The sequence below is a fragment of the Parus major genome, chromosome 3 (genome assembly GCF_001522545.3).
Source record: "Parus major isolate Abel chromosome 3, Parus_major1.1, whole genome shotgun sequence".
NCBI classification, from domain to species: Eukaryota; Metazoa; Chordata; class Aves; order Passeriformes; family Paridae; genus Parus; species Parus major.
In genome coordinates this window covers 28,220,188-28,237,064 of record NC_031770.1, presented here as the reverse complement: position 1 = coordinate 28,237,064, position 16,877 = coordinate 28,220,188, and the positions used below count along the sequence as shown (strand labels likewise).

The following is a 16,877-nucleotide window of genomic DNA, read 5'->3' as shown; positions in this document are numbered from 1 at the left end:
TTCACACAGAATTTGCATATACCTAGCTTCTGTTTCAAGTCCTGTCTGAAAATAGAGGGTTTTTTTATCATGTCACAACTCCTGTGAACAATATATTAAATTAGAACTTGTGAGATGATCAATTACTAATTTCATCTAGTCTGTGTAGGGAGAAAAAGTGACAATACCTACATGTATGTCAAAAATGGGAACCTGGGTATAATTTGACCTACATTTCAAGAGCTTATCTCATCACTTAACAATAATAAAATGAAAAGTAAATAAGATTTATTACTTAAAGTAATGAGTCTAAGTGAAATGAGATAGAATTAATGATTTTATCTAGGACATACATTATAAATGCTAAACAATGAGAATAATAATTTGGAATGAGTGTGTTTATTCATTATTAACCAACACATTGTCCTCAGGGTTTTGCAAATGAATCACTGATTATTTACATACCATCAGTCAGTCATCTGTTTTAGTCAAGACATCAGTCATATTTGCCTAACATTTTTCTACACCAGAAACGATGTTACAGTAAAACACAGAATATCTGATATGTCCAAATACATAAACACATTCCGATATATTGAAAGTATATATATTTCTGTATTTTATTACTTAAGATAACTATAAAAACAAATCATTAAAATGAGAAAGTATGGCAAGGGATGGAACAGCATTATCAGTTTAACTCTATTTCCTGATTTTCCTTTAATAGAAGGACTTCCTAATGGTATTATATGGGTATACTTAAGTGCTATATGTACACTCCAGACAGCTCATTACACAACTCAAAACCAACATTTAATTCATGGACATCTTTTTGCCCAAATTTTGATGTACTGGTAACATGCTAAGGCCTAAGAGTGCACCTAATTGCACCAAATAAAGCCAAATGAATGCTCCTCCCCACTGCCCCTTCTCTCCCATGGATGTGCTGTTTGCAATGATTACAGGTCCCAGCACATGAAAGACATGCAAGTTCTAGCATGAACACTTAAACTGTTAAAACAGAGAGTCAAGAGGTCTAAGTTTTATTTGCTGTTCTTTCACTATCTCGCTGAGATGCTGCTGGACAAGGCAGAGTTTCCTTTAGCCTGCTCCATCTAAAGTGTCCTTCTAAAACAGAAAATACCTACATACACCTTCTGTAAACCAGCAACTACCTTCCTAAACTGAAGTTAGTATAGAAATTAAAAGCTTTATAGGAATATATATATATATATAGGCACATTATTAGCTAGCAATTGGTGGACAAAATGCCATGCATTTTTTTGGTAACATGGAAGAAACACAGCAGAACATCCAATGTTTCTGTGGTTTTATTTTATGTTTTATGGTATTATGATTAATAACACTGCCAGTATCAATTAGACAAAAATAAAAGTGACGGATCAGTCAGCCTCAGAGTAACAGTTTCAATGCTAAAGCTTTAATTTTTTTATTTTAATTTTTGGCTTAAACCTGTAAACCCATGAAACCAAGAAAAACTGAGTAGTGTTACACACGCCACTACATGGTTATTTTACAGACATCTATTAAAAAACAAACAAACAAACAAAACCTCCTTTTAAGACTGGAAGCCATTTTGTATTTTTAACAAAAAAAATACCTATGCAAATCACAGCATTCAAACCAAGCATGACCAAGAACCATATGAAATCACCATACAGATGTACATTCATGTCAATACTATTCTTTCTTAAGGAGACATAATCTAGTAAGATGAAAGCCAGAGCAAAAGAACCCCAGAACATTAAACCAACCTAGACCTTGTAACAGCAACTGTCACTTTCATAAACAACATTTACATTAAAACGTCAATATATGAGCTGCTGTAGTATCTAAGCCCTGATCTGAAGCCTTAGAAAGAACCTCATTACTAGAAAGGGGCTGTGGGCTTAGCATGGAAACATCCTTCATAAAATCCTACCATCATGCTTTATGCACTTGTGTATAAGAAATACAGATTTGCTGGTTTATGAGTTTTACAGATTATTTGCCACCTTCAAATTCTATGCAAAATAAATTCTCAAATAATTTTTCCTTCAAGAAGAAACAGTAGTGGAGAACAAATGCAAGAGTTTTAAAAATTACATATTTCCAAGATCCACTTCCCAGATTAAGACCACTGTACATTGCTTGTTCTACATACTATGGGCGGATCATGACAGATAAAACAAGTACCATCATTATGTAATAACCTGCAATTATTTTTACGGCTATTGAATTCCATTCTTCCTATGCAATACATAAAATGCAAATGTAAAGCAATAGTACAAATTACAAGCCCTAACAAGGCAGTAAATCTGAACCAAGTCACGCAACATAACATTTCTATAAACTTTCCCACCAGATGCAAAAAAGGCTTTCAAAAGCAACTCTTCTATTTTTCTTAATTTTTAAAATAAAATTAATGAAAATTCCCCTACCTCTAATCATATCTGAATAGCAAATTAATAGTTCTACCAAATTTGAGGAGAATTCACAGAAATTTATATGAATATTGTAATATTTATCAGTAGATGTGGTGTTTTTCTTTACTATTGCATTATAAAAATAAAATGTTTAAAAATAAAAGAACTGTCATCAAAAATACAGTTGATTGGACACTATGATTCATATTAAGATCATAACCTATAAAAATCATCAACTGTGCAGAATGAGCTGTTCCAGTTGACAGATCTTATTAACAAAATCTTCTAATAAATTACTGAAAAAGCTGATTTTAAAAAATTGCTTTTGGCTTTCAGCATATGGAGCTTAAGATGCTCCTGACATTAACAAGTTTTATGTAGTTTTAGTGACTAGATGCTACAAACAAGTCTTCTTGTTCTGGAGAAGTTGTACTAATAAATTTAGTGAGAATGAAGAGAATTTTTTTCCCTCAGAATTCAAATGTAACACGTTTTGACCTTAAAGTACACTTTTATACAGCTTTGCTTCCCATGGTTTGTGGGCAAAAGATATTAAGAACAAAATCATGAAAGGATGACTAATTAAATCATAGTGTCTGTAAGTATTTCTGCAGCTTCACTGAACTAAAGTAGTTATTTTATTCTTAACTCTCCCATACCAGAATTAGTAGATTCTGTAACAAAACAGACCTGACCTGTAACAAAAAGAGCTGACCTATTCTGAAAAACTTTGTGAGGTCAGTAATACAACTACAATGGTAAGACCAGCTAAGAAGCACAATACAGTGGAATATGAAAGATCTTACACACTTTTACCTATAGTGACAAGTGAAACATATCGGAAAATAAAAATCCGAAACAAAACCTGAAACATTTACAGCTGACAGATCTTATGTTTTTTAAGCTGTAATGAAAAACTAGACACTTGAACTATTTCAGCACCAAAAAAGTCTAGTTTTCTGATTCCACAACTTTTTAAACTACCAGAAACATTTCATGACACAAATACTTTTTTTTTCCCTCCGCATTTTATTTTTGGCCTCAGTCAACATGTAAGGTCCAGTGCTTGGAGTTTTGCCTGCTTCTGGCACTGGACTCCTGTGCTTCTGCCACTGGCCTACTCTGACAATGGCCAGTGTATCAAGCTAAAGGAGCACTTCCTCACTGGTACTTCGTTGTTATTTTCAATGAAAAACATGGACAGCAAAAATAAACTGCAGATTACTGGGCACAGACTAAAATGGAAGACTGTAAGAGAAGCATAAATGACACAGATGTCTTCTGCACACACAGCTTACATTTATTTTCCCAGCCTCTAGATCATGCAATTTACAGCTGCTACAAACGCTACAATTTCAAATACTGCCAGTACTAACTTGCACAGACCTATTTCTAATCTAAAATCTCAATGGCTCATTAAAATTGTGTGTTATAAAGTTTGCTTTTATTAACAGAAGAAGCCCAGACAATCTTCAATGATCCAATATAGTGTTTAAGTTAATGCTGGTATAGTAATCAATCTAGTGAATATCATATTGTCTTCTACTTTTAAAATATAAACTATTTGCTTCAAATGCTTGCATATATCTCAAGATAAGGAATACTTCATGGAATGCAATTCAGGAAGTTAACTTTGTGTCTTTGTCACAAAGTCTGAAGTAATATAATATTAATAGCAATCTAAATTAGCCCAAAAGATCTATATGTAAAGCATGGTCAGAGTATTGTGAATTATGAGGACTATGTATTATTTCAGGATGATCTATCAGCCTTATAAACTTCCAGTTCTGCTATTGGTAAAAACAACAGGCACTACAGACCTGACAAGTTCCACATGGTATGCAGGTCCATTGTTCTATCCAATACAACAGAAATAGTACATGCTGCATAACATTCTACACTCCTTTGAGAGGTAGCTGCCTGGCACAGTCTAGTGCAAAAAGATAAATCCAGATCTGAACTCTGCATCATTCTTGCCACTGTTGTGACCTCAATACAGTATACATCAGGTTTTAGTTAGTCAGCTACAAACTAAATCAATTAAGTTTAAAAGCAAAAGAAAACATTATTCTTTTTCAGAATACTCAGCTCAGTTTTTTAAAACAGCATTAGAATTTTTCATACAGGTGCATTTGTTTTTTTGTATTTGCAGTAATTTACCACAAAATTTAGATGCTGTCAAATAAACTGCTAAAGCAAAACAGTAAAGAAATTGGCCTGGAAAAAAGCCTCATTTGACCCTGTGTACTACATTTTTGTTTGTTCTTGACTATAGTCAATTACCCAAACATAGACAAGTATTGCAGTCTTTTCACAGTACCTGGAACTTGATCTTCATTGTTAATAAAAGTTGCAGTGAAGTCTTTTAACAGACTTCCAAATGATGAAATCAGACTAAGGAAAAAAACACAAATATGTTCTTATCTTTCAATTTGAACTTGAGGATAAACCTCTTCCATTGACAGTCTTACACACAACTGTTTGGCCTCCGGCAATGTGTCTAGACAATGTCTGTTATTTTCAGTTCTAAAATATATGCATTAACATACAATGGTCATCACAAAAAAGAAGCATCTGAAGAAACATGTATGCATTGCATATTTACTTTACATTTCAATTCTGAGAAATTATTGGAAGGCTGCTGGTCATAGCATCATAGATAAATTAGTCCTGATATTAGCTATTCACCAGACAACAACAAGCAGGTACATAAGAAATGAGTACTTTAAAGATAGATACAAGAAGGTAGTGTTAATCATGGAACATCTTACTTAGTCAAAACATTAAAAACCAGCATGGAAGAAAGAAGAAAAATACCTAAATGTCTTGTTTTTAACAGCATCACTGGCAACATACTCTGAAACCCACTAATACTGTGCAATCATATTACAGTCACATAAACAAATACAATTTGTAAATTACTTCGCTGGAGGTTTTTAATGATTTGTCATTATGATTACATATGTGCTCCTGACAAAAACTACCAAGAAAGAAACAACTACACAGAATGAATGCACCTAGGTAGCCAAGAAGGTCCATAGTGTCCTGATTCGTATCAGCAATACTGTGGCCAGCAGGAGCAGGGATGGCAGTGACCATGCCCTTCTACTCAGCACAGGTGAGGCCACACCTTGAGTACTGTGTCCATTTCTGGGCCTCTCTCTACAAGAAAGACATTGAGGTGCTGGAATGCATCCAGAGAAGGGTAATGGAGCTGGGGAAGCATCTGGAGCACAAGTTATGTGATGAGTGGAGAAGGTATCTGGGGTTGTTTAATTTACAGAATTTGAGGTTCAAGGAGAACCCTTATCTCTCTCTACAAACACCTGAAAGAAGGTTGTAATGAGGTGGGGGTCAGCTTCTTTTTCCAGGTACCAAGTAACAGGAGAAAAGGAAATGGCTTCAAGTTGCACAGAGGAGGTTTAGAATGGATATGTGGAAACATTTCTTCACTGAAACAGCGATCATGCACTGGAACTGGCTGCCCAGAGAAGTGGTGGAGCCATCACCTCTGGAAGTGTTTGTTTGATGTGTAGATGGGGGACTTACAGACAGGCATTAGTGGACTTGGCAGTGCTGGGTTAACAGTTCAACTTCATGATCACAGAAGTCTTTTCTAAACTAAAAAATTCTGTGAAAATTTGAAGAAGGAATTTTGGATGTTGAGCCTACCACCTTTTTTATTACTGTGGCATGCACAGTATCTGTAAAGAGGCAGAAATGTGAACTAGAGAGACTGACTCTCAAAACAAGTATGTACAGTGAATACTTGAATTTTTAAAATACTATGGAGAAAATTAAAAATGCCACAACCAACAGAAAAGAATCTAATTCAAAACGAACATGCCGATTAAAAATCCAACTGCAAAAAAAGGCAAAGTACGCAAGGATTTTCCTGAGCAAAAGCCACATTCAAGTAAGAGAACCTCAATGAAAGATTTATCATAATAAACTTTGCAGTAGATTGAGCCATCAGCTTGATTCTGTGGCTGTTTCAACACAGAGTTTTCACTTATATCAAATGGATTTGCATAAGAAAACCATTTCAATTAAAAAATTCCACATTCAATTAAAAACCTTTGCATTAAAGTACAACTTTCTAAAATAAAAAATAATGAATGTGCATTTAAGAGTAAGCCAACATTTCTTTTGGAACAGCTCTTTAGCACAGAAAATACACAATGATGCTTTTTCTTTCAAATGTAAAAGAATATGCCAAGAGAAGTTATGAAGAGAGACTTATCTTCTCTCTTATTTTTTCTCTGCAAACACTATAATGAGTATTATGTTTCCAACTAAATAAAATCTGAAGAAATTTTACAAGAATAACTGAAGAAATTTTGCTATGATTTTAGAATTCAAAGGAAGAAACAGTGTACTCTGCATTGCTCTTTTAACTATCCCCAGTCTTCTTAATATACTCGTCTATTTAAATGTACACACACTTGAACTCAATTTTAAATTTAGTATCATGAATACTTTTGAAATAACCTGGCAAATTCGCCACTTCAGTCCGTACCAATCCAATTATGCTACACCTTCAAACTTTAATTCTTTACAGGAAAGAATTACTCTCACTACAATCAGTATGAAGTTGACAGAATAACATCTTATGATTCCAGAGTGCATTCTCAACAACCCCAAAGATTTTGTAACACTGGATACTGATCTCACAGCTTACATTGTCAAACCTGAGTATTGGCTTATGATACAAAGCTTTACAGTCACGCTTATAGTGCAGTTACCTACTGACATCATTAAGAAATCAGAACAGCATTAGAAATCACTGTGATACTAAGAGTGATAATATTTCAGCAGATTTTAACACAAGTTGTATTAACTAAACATTAAAAAGAAGATGTCAGAGAAAGCACAACAGGTTTTTACTTTGCAAATCATGACAGAGAAGGTACTGCCCACTATAAGGCTGGCTACACTCTAGAACATAATTCTAACACACTAAATTCTGCGGTAAAACATTAAACTGTTAATACTAACAGCCTTAAATTACTGATTGCTCTTCCATCTTTCAGGGTAATATATTAACCATTATTTCTACTGCATCAGTAGATGCTCTATCAATCATATACCATAATCGAGAAGGTAACATCAAAACCAGCATGGCAGCCATGATGGAAAATAAACTATTTCATGGCAATACATTAAAGGTCTATTTATGATAAAGGTCTCGTCCAAAAATAAGAGACATGGACAGTCTTTAAAAAAAATAATTTTTTTTGTTTAATAGCTTTACAAATTTGGAGTAGTCAGAGCACAATTATTTAAACCATAACAGAGTAGTTATGATTCTACTTGCTTTTATGTTGTTTATGTTGTTGTCACAAGAGATAACATTCATCTAGCTCAGAGTACAGGAAGCTAAAGGCAGCAAGGGTATAAAATCCTGCCTGCTACAAAGCACACTCTATCATAACCCGTGTTGGAGCCTAAATCAAGCCATTTTTCTACTGCCAACAAATACTTCTGGAATAAAACAATATTTCTTCTCCTGTGGCTACTCAGCCAGACCACATGTCACTTTCCTACTACAGATAATTTGCCAGCTTGCACTGTAGAAGCCTGATGAAAAATAAACTAAGGATTTCACTAGAACATTGCCCATTAAAAGGATGTGCTGCTGTAAAAATCCAGGCTGTAACATACAAAAATACATTAATTTTAAAACCCTAAAGCTAAGACATTAAGACTTCTAAAATATCAAAATAAAGACAGACTGGGAAACTTTGATTCTGCTACCTGCTCTGTGTGTCTTTTCACTTCACACAACATATGCATGTAAAATAAGTACACGTTTTCCTTCAGAGTGATGATTCACTCAGTACTGAAGATGAACAAAGCTCTAGGAGAAGACTTGTGAAGCGCTAATGATTTATCCACAGCATACAAACCTTTTTTATAGAAGATGTTTAGTGAACACGATTGAGAATTACAGTAAGGAGTATGCTGACATGCATTAAAATGTTATTCTTCAGAAACAACAGTGGATTCTATCACGTTGTTCCCACATGATAACAGGTACATAAGTCATACACCACCTTCCAATCTGCAAGTTTTCCCAGAAACTGAACAGTGTGGTACAAGACAACCCTGCAACTGAAGTTATTGAACATATTTCTTCTGCACTTGTCTTGAAATTCTTGACTCATTTAAAGTTGTTCCTGAAAAATATGGCACTTGGGAGTTCTGGCAGGAGGAGACAGCACAGTTCAATTATACATGCTCAGTCTTCTTACTTCCCTAGCATCTTCCAGAAGCAAAGCAGAGCTATCCCTCAGTCTAGATGAACACTGCGTTTGGCTTAACACCAACCTTCCTGAAAAGGCCTTAGCCAATCCTCTTACATCTGACCAGAAACATTCCTATCAAGTGATAAAACCCAATGAAAGACAGCAGCTGTCTGAATGTGTTTATGCTACTGGAAGTATCTGCATGCTTTTGAGAAGCAGCTCATTACTCAAACAGAAAAAAATCTACAGAAGGTAGAAAGATCATAGGATTACAATCTCAAATTGTAACCAAAAATTTCAGTCGAGATTATAGTTGTGCCTGCCTTTGTTTTCATGGTGTATGGCTTGAGACATCTTATTTGGTGAAACATTGAAGACTCACATTTGTAGTTGTGATTTAATAACAGTTGAAGACAGTTCTAACAATAAGGCGAAGAGGAGGTAATGGATGCACAATGACAATTTAATCTCAACACATTAGTTTTTAAAGATTAAGTAGCTGTTCCTCTTTCCAAATATTTAAAAGTAAAAGAAGGCAGACACATGCTTTAAAGATGAGAGCTGGCAACACTGACTAACTCAAACCTTGTCTGTAGTGGAAGTTCTGGCACTTCATTCTGACAGTCATGATAGAAAAACCAGATCTGTCACTGCGTTCTCTAAACATAGTAACATTGACCTTACAATGGGCTTCCACAGTAGCTGCTTCAAAGAGAGACTGTCCCCATACCGTAAAAACCACTCATTTCAAATTCTTCCATGGTAGTAATTTGTCACAAATTGCTTTTTCTGTTTTTATTTCTCCTCTTAGCAAAGCAATAAATGCTTTTTTATCCCAACTTGCACAAATACTCTATAGTCCTACTATCAAAAATATGTGGTAAAATTTCTGTTCCTTGTGAACAAAGAAGCAAACTAATCACTGAAGCTTTCAGCTCAAGTAACTAGAATTTGATTTCATTCCCCATTAAGTACTGGTATATTTAGTTTGCTTTTCTGCTTCTACTGTCAAGACTACTGGTACAATTGAGACAGTTCATTAAAAATCCCAACACTGACATGTCATGAAATTCCACAAACTCACATAAAAGATGTCACTAAAGTGGTAGACAGAACAACAGTATATCCAATATCAGCTTTCCAAAATATAATCCAATCAGACTTAGAAATGCTGAACTTTCAAACCCTTGGAGAGTAGGAAGGCAGGAAAGTCAAAATAATTACTAAGGAGATTGCAGTAATTAATACTCTCTCACAAATACTGTCAACTTAAGACAGTCATCTTTACCTTGAGAAGGTATGTAGGAATATTGCTGAAATCAACAGGCAACTTCAAGAGGAAGCGAGCTGAGAATTCTCCAGTCTGTGGAAAAAAGGTAACACTAATGAGACATGGTAACTAAAAGAGAGCTATTCTGAAGATTAAACACTATCCAGAAAAATGTGTAAGAGTGCATACCAAAGAGAAGGGTTGAGATTTAAAATAAAATTGTTAAATAGAACTACTGGAGAGAAATGAAATTACAGATTTCACAGGTGTCATATGAAAAAACACCTTAAAAAACATTAACCCTCATTGCCAGTAAGTCAACAGCAAAAAGTATTTAGAATAAAACAATGTGCATGACAAAAAAATCAGACTATATTTTGTTACGCCCTAAATACAGATGTATCTTGGCTGTACTAATTTCCGGACAAAGGTCTGCCGAGACCTACAAAGAGTCAAAGCTAAAAGCAAAAGCTAAAACCTGACAAACTGATAAGAGCATATAGACAAAATAGAGGCATCTTTACAAATACTGCAGATATATGTCAGAAAATTTGTGTTTAGAAAAGTTAGCATGTTATCAAAAGTCCTCTGAATAAACTTAGAGGAAAAGAGCTAAAGAATAAAAATTTAAATAATTTGTTTGCAGAATTATGTAGCTCTAAACACCTAGACAACCATTTACTGAAAATCTGCCAAGTGTCCCATACACATTGCTCTTTTTTATGTATAAAGGGTATGAGAAGGAAATGGAAAGGATTTCCTTTCTGTTTCATACACTTCCTTAAAGCCAGACTTTGTCCACCTGGTTATGAAGCAACAAAGTTAACTTTTTTTTAAAAAAAAAAATGCCTGCTGAATTTCCTCCATATTAATTTTTTCTTATTTCTATTTTTTTTTAGTTTAATAAAGCAGCCACACAGCAGCTATATTTGTTAGGTAGGCTGAATTAGCAGTAAAGAAACTGTTAATCACTGATTTTATGCAATTAAGTACAAAAAACGGATAATCTGAGAAAGCTAACCAATTTGTCAGTGCAAATCTGTTTCTGGGTTAACCTACCAGGCATGAACTAGAGCTAACTCATTCTACCTTTCAGTCACTAAACAAGAAAAAACAAGATCTGGAATGCAACTGAAATCTTCCCAACGGTACCTTTTAAGTTACATCATTTGCCAAAATGGTTTGTGTGATGTTGGGTTGTAATCCACCCTTATGCAAGCTAGATAAGAATTGCCCTTATATTTGTCACTGGTAATCACATAAGATAGGCAAAAAAATTGCTCATAGAAACACTATGCAACAAAAAATGAGTGTATGTAAAAGTCCAACTGTGAAACCTTTCCTGGTAACTGTGAAACCTTTCCTGATTCCACCACAAGTGAGGAGAGATGCCAACTTCCTGATGCTGTACCACTGATGTATGAAGAAAAATCACCAACTTCTTGCACATATGTAATATGAAGACTGCTGTGATGACAGTCAGGGTCCTCACTTCTTATCTGGAATGAAATGGGTATTACAGATAGTGCCTCTTCTGGACTTTCAAAAAATGCCATACAACATTTGCCATAAAATCCAGAAAATTATTTTTGATATAATACCAAGGCTGATGAACTGGGATGTCCACTGAACATTTATTAGAATGACCTCTGATCAATGCTGCTCTGTTCATCAGCTGCTCCAAAAAGTCCAGATCTTTCGTATCATTCAATCAAGATTATTTTGCCAATTAATAATTCCAAAGGTGTTCTGGCTGGACAGGGAGCAGCCCCTGTCCATGGTGCTCACCTCTCCAGCCCAAAATAGCTGGATACAGGCATCAGGTTGAGACAGATGAATTTTTAGCCACAGCCCTGGGCAATTAAGTATTTAATGGACTCCTGTATCCACTGGTACTCCACCAACATGAAGCTACTAAACTAGATAATATTTTGTTGATTTGTCATATATATTGGAGACTTCCATTTTAGGAAACTGGAGATAGTGGAACAAAAGTGTAAGAGCAAATTTCTATTCCATTTTGGGTCAGAGTGCTGAATTCAGATCTTCTCTTCAAAGTATTTTTAACTCATGCACCTAAGATGATTGTTTTCATAACACTGTGCAAGGTTTATACTTCATTATTTCAGAAATCTGCTGAACTACTATTGATTCCTGTGAGACAGCAGCAACATGAATTTCAATGACTTCTAGGCAGAGAAGATAAAAGGCCATTTTCCTCCTGTTTTTTAGTAAACCAGTCCTATTCTGCTGATCCTTGAGGCTAACAAATCAGTTGTAAAGGACAGGAAAGAGAACTACACAAGGTGGTTTCACAGTTTTGTTTTAGGACACTAGTATGCAAGCCTCTGTCGCATATACCAAGTTCACAGAATCTTCAAGACTTGAAAGAGTCTTCTTGACAGAGAATGAAGGCTTGGAAAAAAGCACACCCTATTGAAAAATCTAAAACAGCTCTGCTATATGAAAAGGATTTGACTCAAAATTTATTTAAAATTTATTTTATTGGAATATTTTTAAATTAAAACAGCATTTAAAATTGTAGAAAAGAAAGTTCTTTATTCAGTCATGAAAGACTGAGAAGACTCGAAAGGCTTGAGTAGCTACGTCTTTCCTCTCAAATATAAAGAAACCCCCTAGTTATCTACAATCTTGAGTAGAATTTTTGCAACTGGCAAAAAACTGTGATAAGATTTCAGTACAGTTCAGAAAGCCTTCTGCACTTCAATAAACCAGTCTGATGAAATTTAGAGATATAGCAAGTTGTTTGTAATGCCAGCTATGGACAATAAGGTGCTATATTACTCTCTGTGAATAAGTTAATTTCAATCAAATATTCTGATCTATAAACATTAAAGAGGTCTGAATTTCTTTGATGAAGAAAATTAAATCTGGGTTTAAAAAAAAAAGCCTAAATGACTTGTCTAAGAAAAGAAAACCAGATGAATGTGTGAGTTGTAAAGTAAATATCCTTGCATCACCTGTAACTTCAGGATGATTGAAGTGAGATAAAGTTGAATTCTAGGCCTTGATAATAGGAGTGCTGAATTTTCATCAGTTTTCAGACAGCACCTATTTCAAAAGATATTGCTTCTGAAGGCCAGTTTATCTTAAGAGTGCTATTTCTGAAAGCAAGAGGTAAACAAGTTCATTATAAACACCATTAGATGTTTCCTGACATATCTTACTCCAAACTTCCCAAGAAAAATATATTACCAGCAGAAAAAAACCTGATTATTGCAAAGCTTAGCATGTGGCAGAGAATGATTTTTAAAAAATCAATTCACATAGTAACCAAAATGTCTGCATCACCAATGGCCACATCTTACACTATAGTATACTAAAGAGTATAGTATACACAGAGTGTCTTTATATAGAATGGCACATTTTCCATGTGGGAACGTGGGATATAACTTCAGGAAACAGATAAGTCAGTTTAATGTCTGACTGTCATATGAAAGCATGGCCCTACAAAGTCACTGCTCTAGCCCATCTTGCCTCCTCTTGCAGAAAATTAGTTGGGTTAGTTTTTCCTCTCTGGTTTAGGTTCCCAGAACAACTCATCTCAGCTTAGACAAATGCAAGAGAGATACCAGCAGTTGCAGCTGCCAATTAAATCAACTCAACGATAATGCGGAAACATACCCTAATACATCCCACTTCTAAGCAGGCTGGTAGACTGGCAGGTTGGCATACCAACACTGTTATTCTGCCTCTCAAATCTTCAAAACTAACTCAGACTTCCACATTAACATTATACTTTGCCCTCTAAACACAGCACAGGCTTTTCAACAGTTTCAGTGTTTTCACCTATAAATCAGCTGAATGAACACCAGGTTCAAAACCAGTTTGAAGCTGGAAATATGGTTCAACCAAGGTAATGAAATACAGCAACATACAAAACAGGGAGTATAGAAAATGAGCTGAAGTCAAATAGGAGTTTTCTCCACTGGAAACAGAAAGCATGGAGATCCACCTGAAGAACCTAGGTTTTCCAAAGCAAGAGTTATATTTATTAAAAGCATTTTAGATGAAATAAGAGCTCACCCAGTTGTTTTTTTTGCCAGCATAGATTTCCATATTTTCTCCATACTGGGGCTCTTCAAGTAAAGTCTGATACTCAAACATGAGACGAGAGCTCTCCCGTAATCGGCTGCACTGAAATTGGTGATACTGCTGCACAAGCTCTTTCACAACAAGCAGAAGGCATTCAGGGTTTGAAGGATTCCAGGAAGCTAAATTCTGTTGAGTAGGAAAAAACAAAGACCAAGACCAAAATGACTTAAAGCAGTAAAAGACAAGCAATCCCCCTTTCATACTGATACCAGACACACATATGTATTTGGAACCTTTGTTACAAGGCTAAACCATAATATTAAAATACAAAGGTTCTAACATGCTTTAGAAGAAAAACAGGTGAAACAGCAGAAGCTTAATGTCAAATAGGAAACCTACCATAAAACTGATAACAGGGCTACTACCAGGCTTATATTGGCTCAAATTACCATTCTATTATTTCCTAAAATTATACTGTTGCATCTGGGAACTGGAAAAGTTTGAATTAAATTAAAACTGATATGCAACACACAAGGATTAGTTAAGTACAACTTTGCAGAGTAACTGATTCAAAAAGCAGTCAATCAAGTGACTATGGCAAATTAACACCAACTACGCAAACTGCTCTGCTTCATTATCTCGAACAGTGGCTACATTCCTAGTGGTACAGCAAATGGGTTCTCTTCTTTTGCCTCAAAGTTGTGATTTATTTCACCTTAACTGTCTCTTCACTTGAATTATCTTGACTCATCCTCTTAACACAAATGTCATCCATACACAGAAATGTCTTTAACATGCCTGGCAGAAATTTTTCTTACAGGTTCACTGTATTTCAAGAAATAGCTAACAGAAATAAAAATAATACAATCAAGATAACTCTGTCAGTACCACAGTAGTGATGTTATCACTCCTATAATTGGCTTAGATCGGTCTTCTGTGCACAGTAAGTTTTATTCAGGAAGTATTTGGTGTTATAAACCATACCTAATGTGACCAATGTTGCACGCCTACATCTAGCTGACCAAAAATTGACCTATGTGAACACCCTCTAGTCCATGCTTTAGGGTGATACAGCACTGATTGAAAGTACTTAGGTGCTCATATGCTTTGCACATGGGTCTTCAAGAGGTTTTCTTGAAACCACAGAACATGTTAACACAGTCATGTGGCTTTTGGTGAACTTTCAGTATAAGCAAAATTAACCCACATTTCAGAGAATCATGGAATGGTTTGGATTGGTAGCTACCTTGAAGATTATCTAGCTTAGGTGATGGACACCTTCCACTAGACCAGGGTGCTAAAAGTACTTTCCAACCTGGCCTTCAACACTTCCAAGGATGGGGTATCCACAGCTTCTCTGTGGAACCCGTTCCAGTGCCTCACCACCTTCACAGCAAATAATTTCTTCCTTATAATCTAATTTTAATTTACCTTATTTCAATTTAAAGCCATTACCCTTTCTCCCACTACTCCATGCTCTTGAAAAAAACTCCCTTTCCAGCTCTCTTGAGGGCCCATTTAGGTACTAGAAGGCGATATGTCACACAGACATTTGACAATAAACTAGCTGCAAGAGAACTGTAAATTGCATGAATTGTACAGTTAACACTAAGAAATTCATAACTAGCAAAGATGTCTGCATTTTACAACTAAGTGAAGATATAATACAGTAGCTTCATAAAATTTGTTATCCATGTTTGTATTCAATGTAATTAGATGCCACGTTACTTTTTCCTGTATGTTGCAGGTGTTTCATAAACAAATTCATATTTTGTGTAACACCAAAAGTAAAAAATACAAGTAATAAACACAAATGAATGGGTTGCACAGAGAAATTGTTGAGTCTCTGTTTTTAGAGATACCCAAAACATGACCAAACAAGGACCTGGACAGCCTGATCTATCTGATCCTGCCCAGGCAGGGCAGCCAGACTAATGGTCTCTATCTAAAGGCTCCTTCCAACCTCAGTTATTTTTAGCTTTATGAAGAGGTTTACAATAAGCGCTAACTGAAAAAGGGTCATAAGCAAGATGAGACTCCATAGCTCTGGCCTGAAAATAAACAAATGAGTTTGTATACAAATTTTATCTTCTGATACCCTGAAAAGGCAGAAAGCTTAATCAGTTACTCACCAGGCACCATGCTTCAGCTCTACAATGAAATTTACTTGTAGTGATCTCTAACTAAGATGGCTATTTCCATTAAAAAGGCTTATAACTTCTATTATTTCTGATGACTTTAGATATTTCCCTATGGAATAGTTTTATACAGACTTCAGTATATGTGGATGACAGCTTAATACTTCAACTGTTTCTCTTTCCACAACTTTGTACTTTTTTCCCACTGCAGCAATATATATAAGATCTTAACAAAATTAATTTCTTGTTTTCAGCATCATCACTTGAAATATACCAGTCTAATTTGTCAGTGAAAGCATGGGAAGTATGTATTACTGTGTTTTACATGCATGAACAGCTACAAGATTGAACCCTATTTTCCTGCTCACTCTGATTCTGGTCAAAAGAGCTGCTCAGCATGGCTGAAACACTATCCTTGAACCTCTGCCTTTAAAAGTTACCCCAGTATCACAGACTTCACATTTGACTCCGGCTTGATGTACAAGTACTTTGTTTTCTCCCCCTTCTAGACAGTAGGAACACTTACAAAATGGGAATATTATCACTGCCATATCTTAAGAGGTAAACCACATTCCAGAGGAATTGGTGACATACTAATGCAATTAATTGAAGTTCATGAAGTACTACAGAGTGACTGAAAGCCTTGTTCTACCTTGTCTGCCACCTAGAGCTGGTAAAAATTTATCTGCAACTTGAATCCATTTAAGCTTATCCAATTCTACAAAATACTAGAGAAAATCTGTCAGGTAGACAGCATTTT

General features: G+C 35.3%; 1 protein-coding gene across 3 annotated transcripts in view; it reads right to left on the bottom strand.

Moving 5' to 3' along the window:
* Positions 1-16,877, bottom strand: part of BABAM2 (BRISC and BRCA1 A complex member 2) — a 178,190-nt gene that overhangs the window by 110,552 nt on the left and 50,761 nt on the right. For 2 of the 3 annotated variants that reach the window (XM_015620717.1, XM_015620718.3), the window contains exons 5-6: positions 13,971-14,165; positions 9,942-10,016 (exon numbers count right to left, since the gene is read on the bottom strand). In XM_015620717.1, coding sequence (XP_015476203.1) covers positions 9,942-10,016; positions 13,971-14,165 — 270 coding nt within the window. The remainder of the gene's footprint in view (positions 1-9,941; positions 10,017-13,970; positions 14,166-16,877) is intronic. The other variant, XM_015620719.1, reaches the window with a different exon arrangement.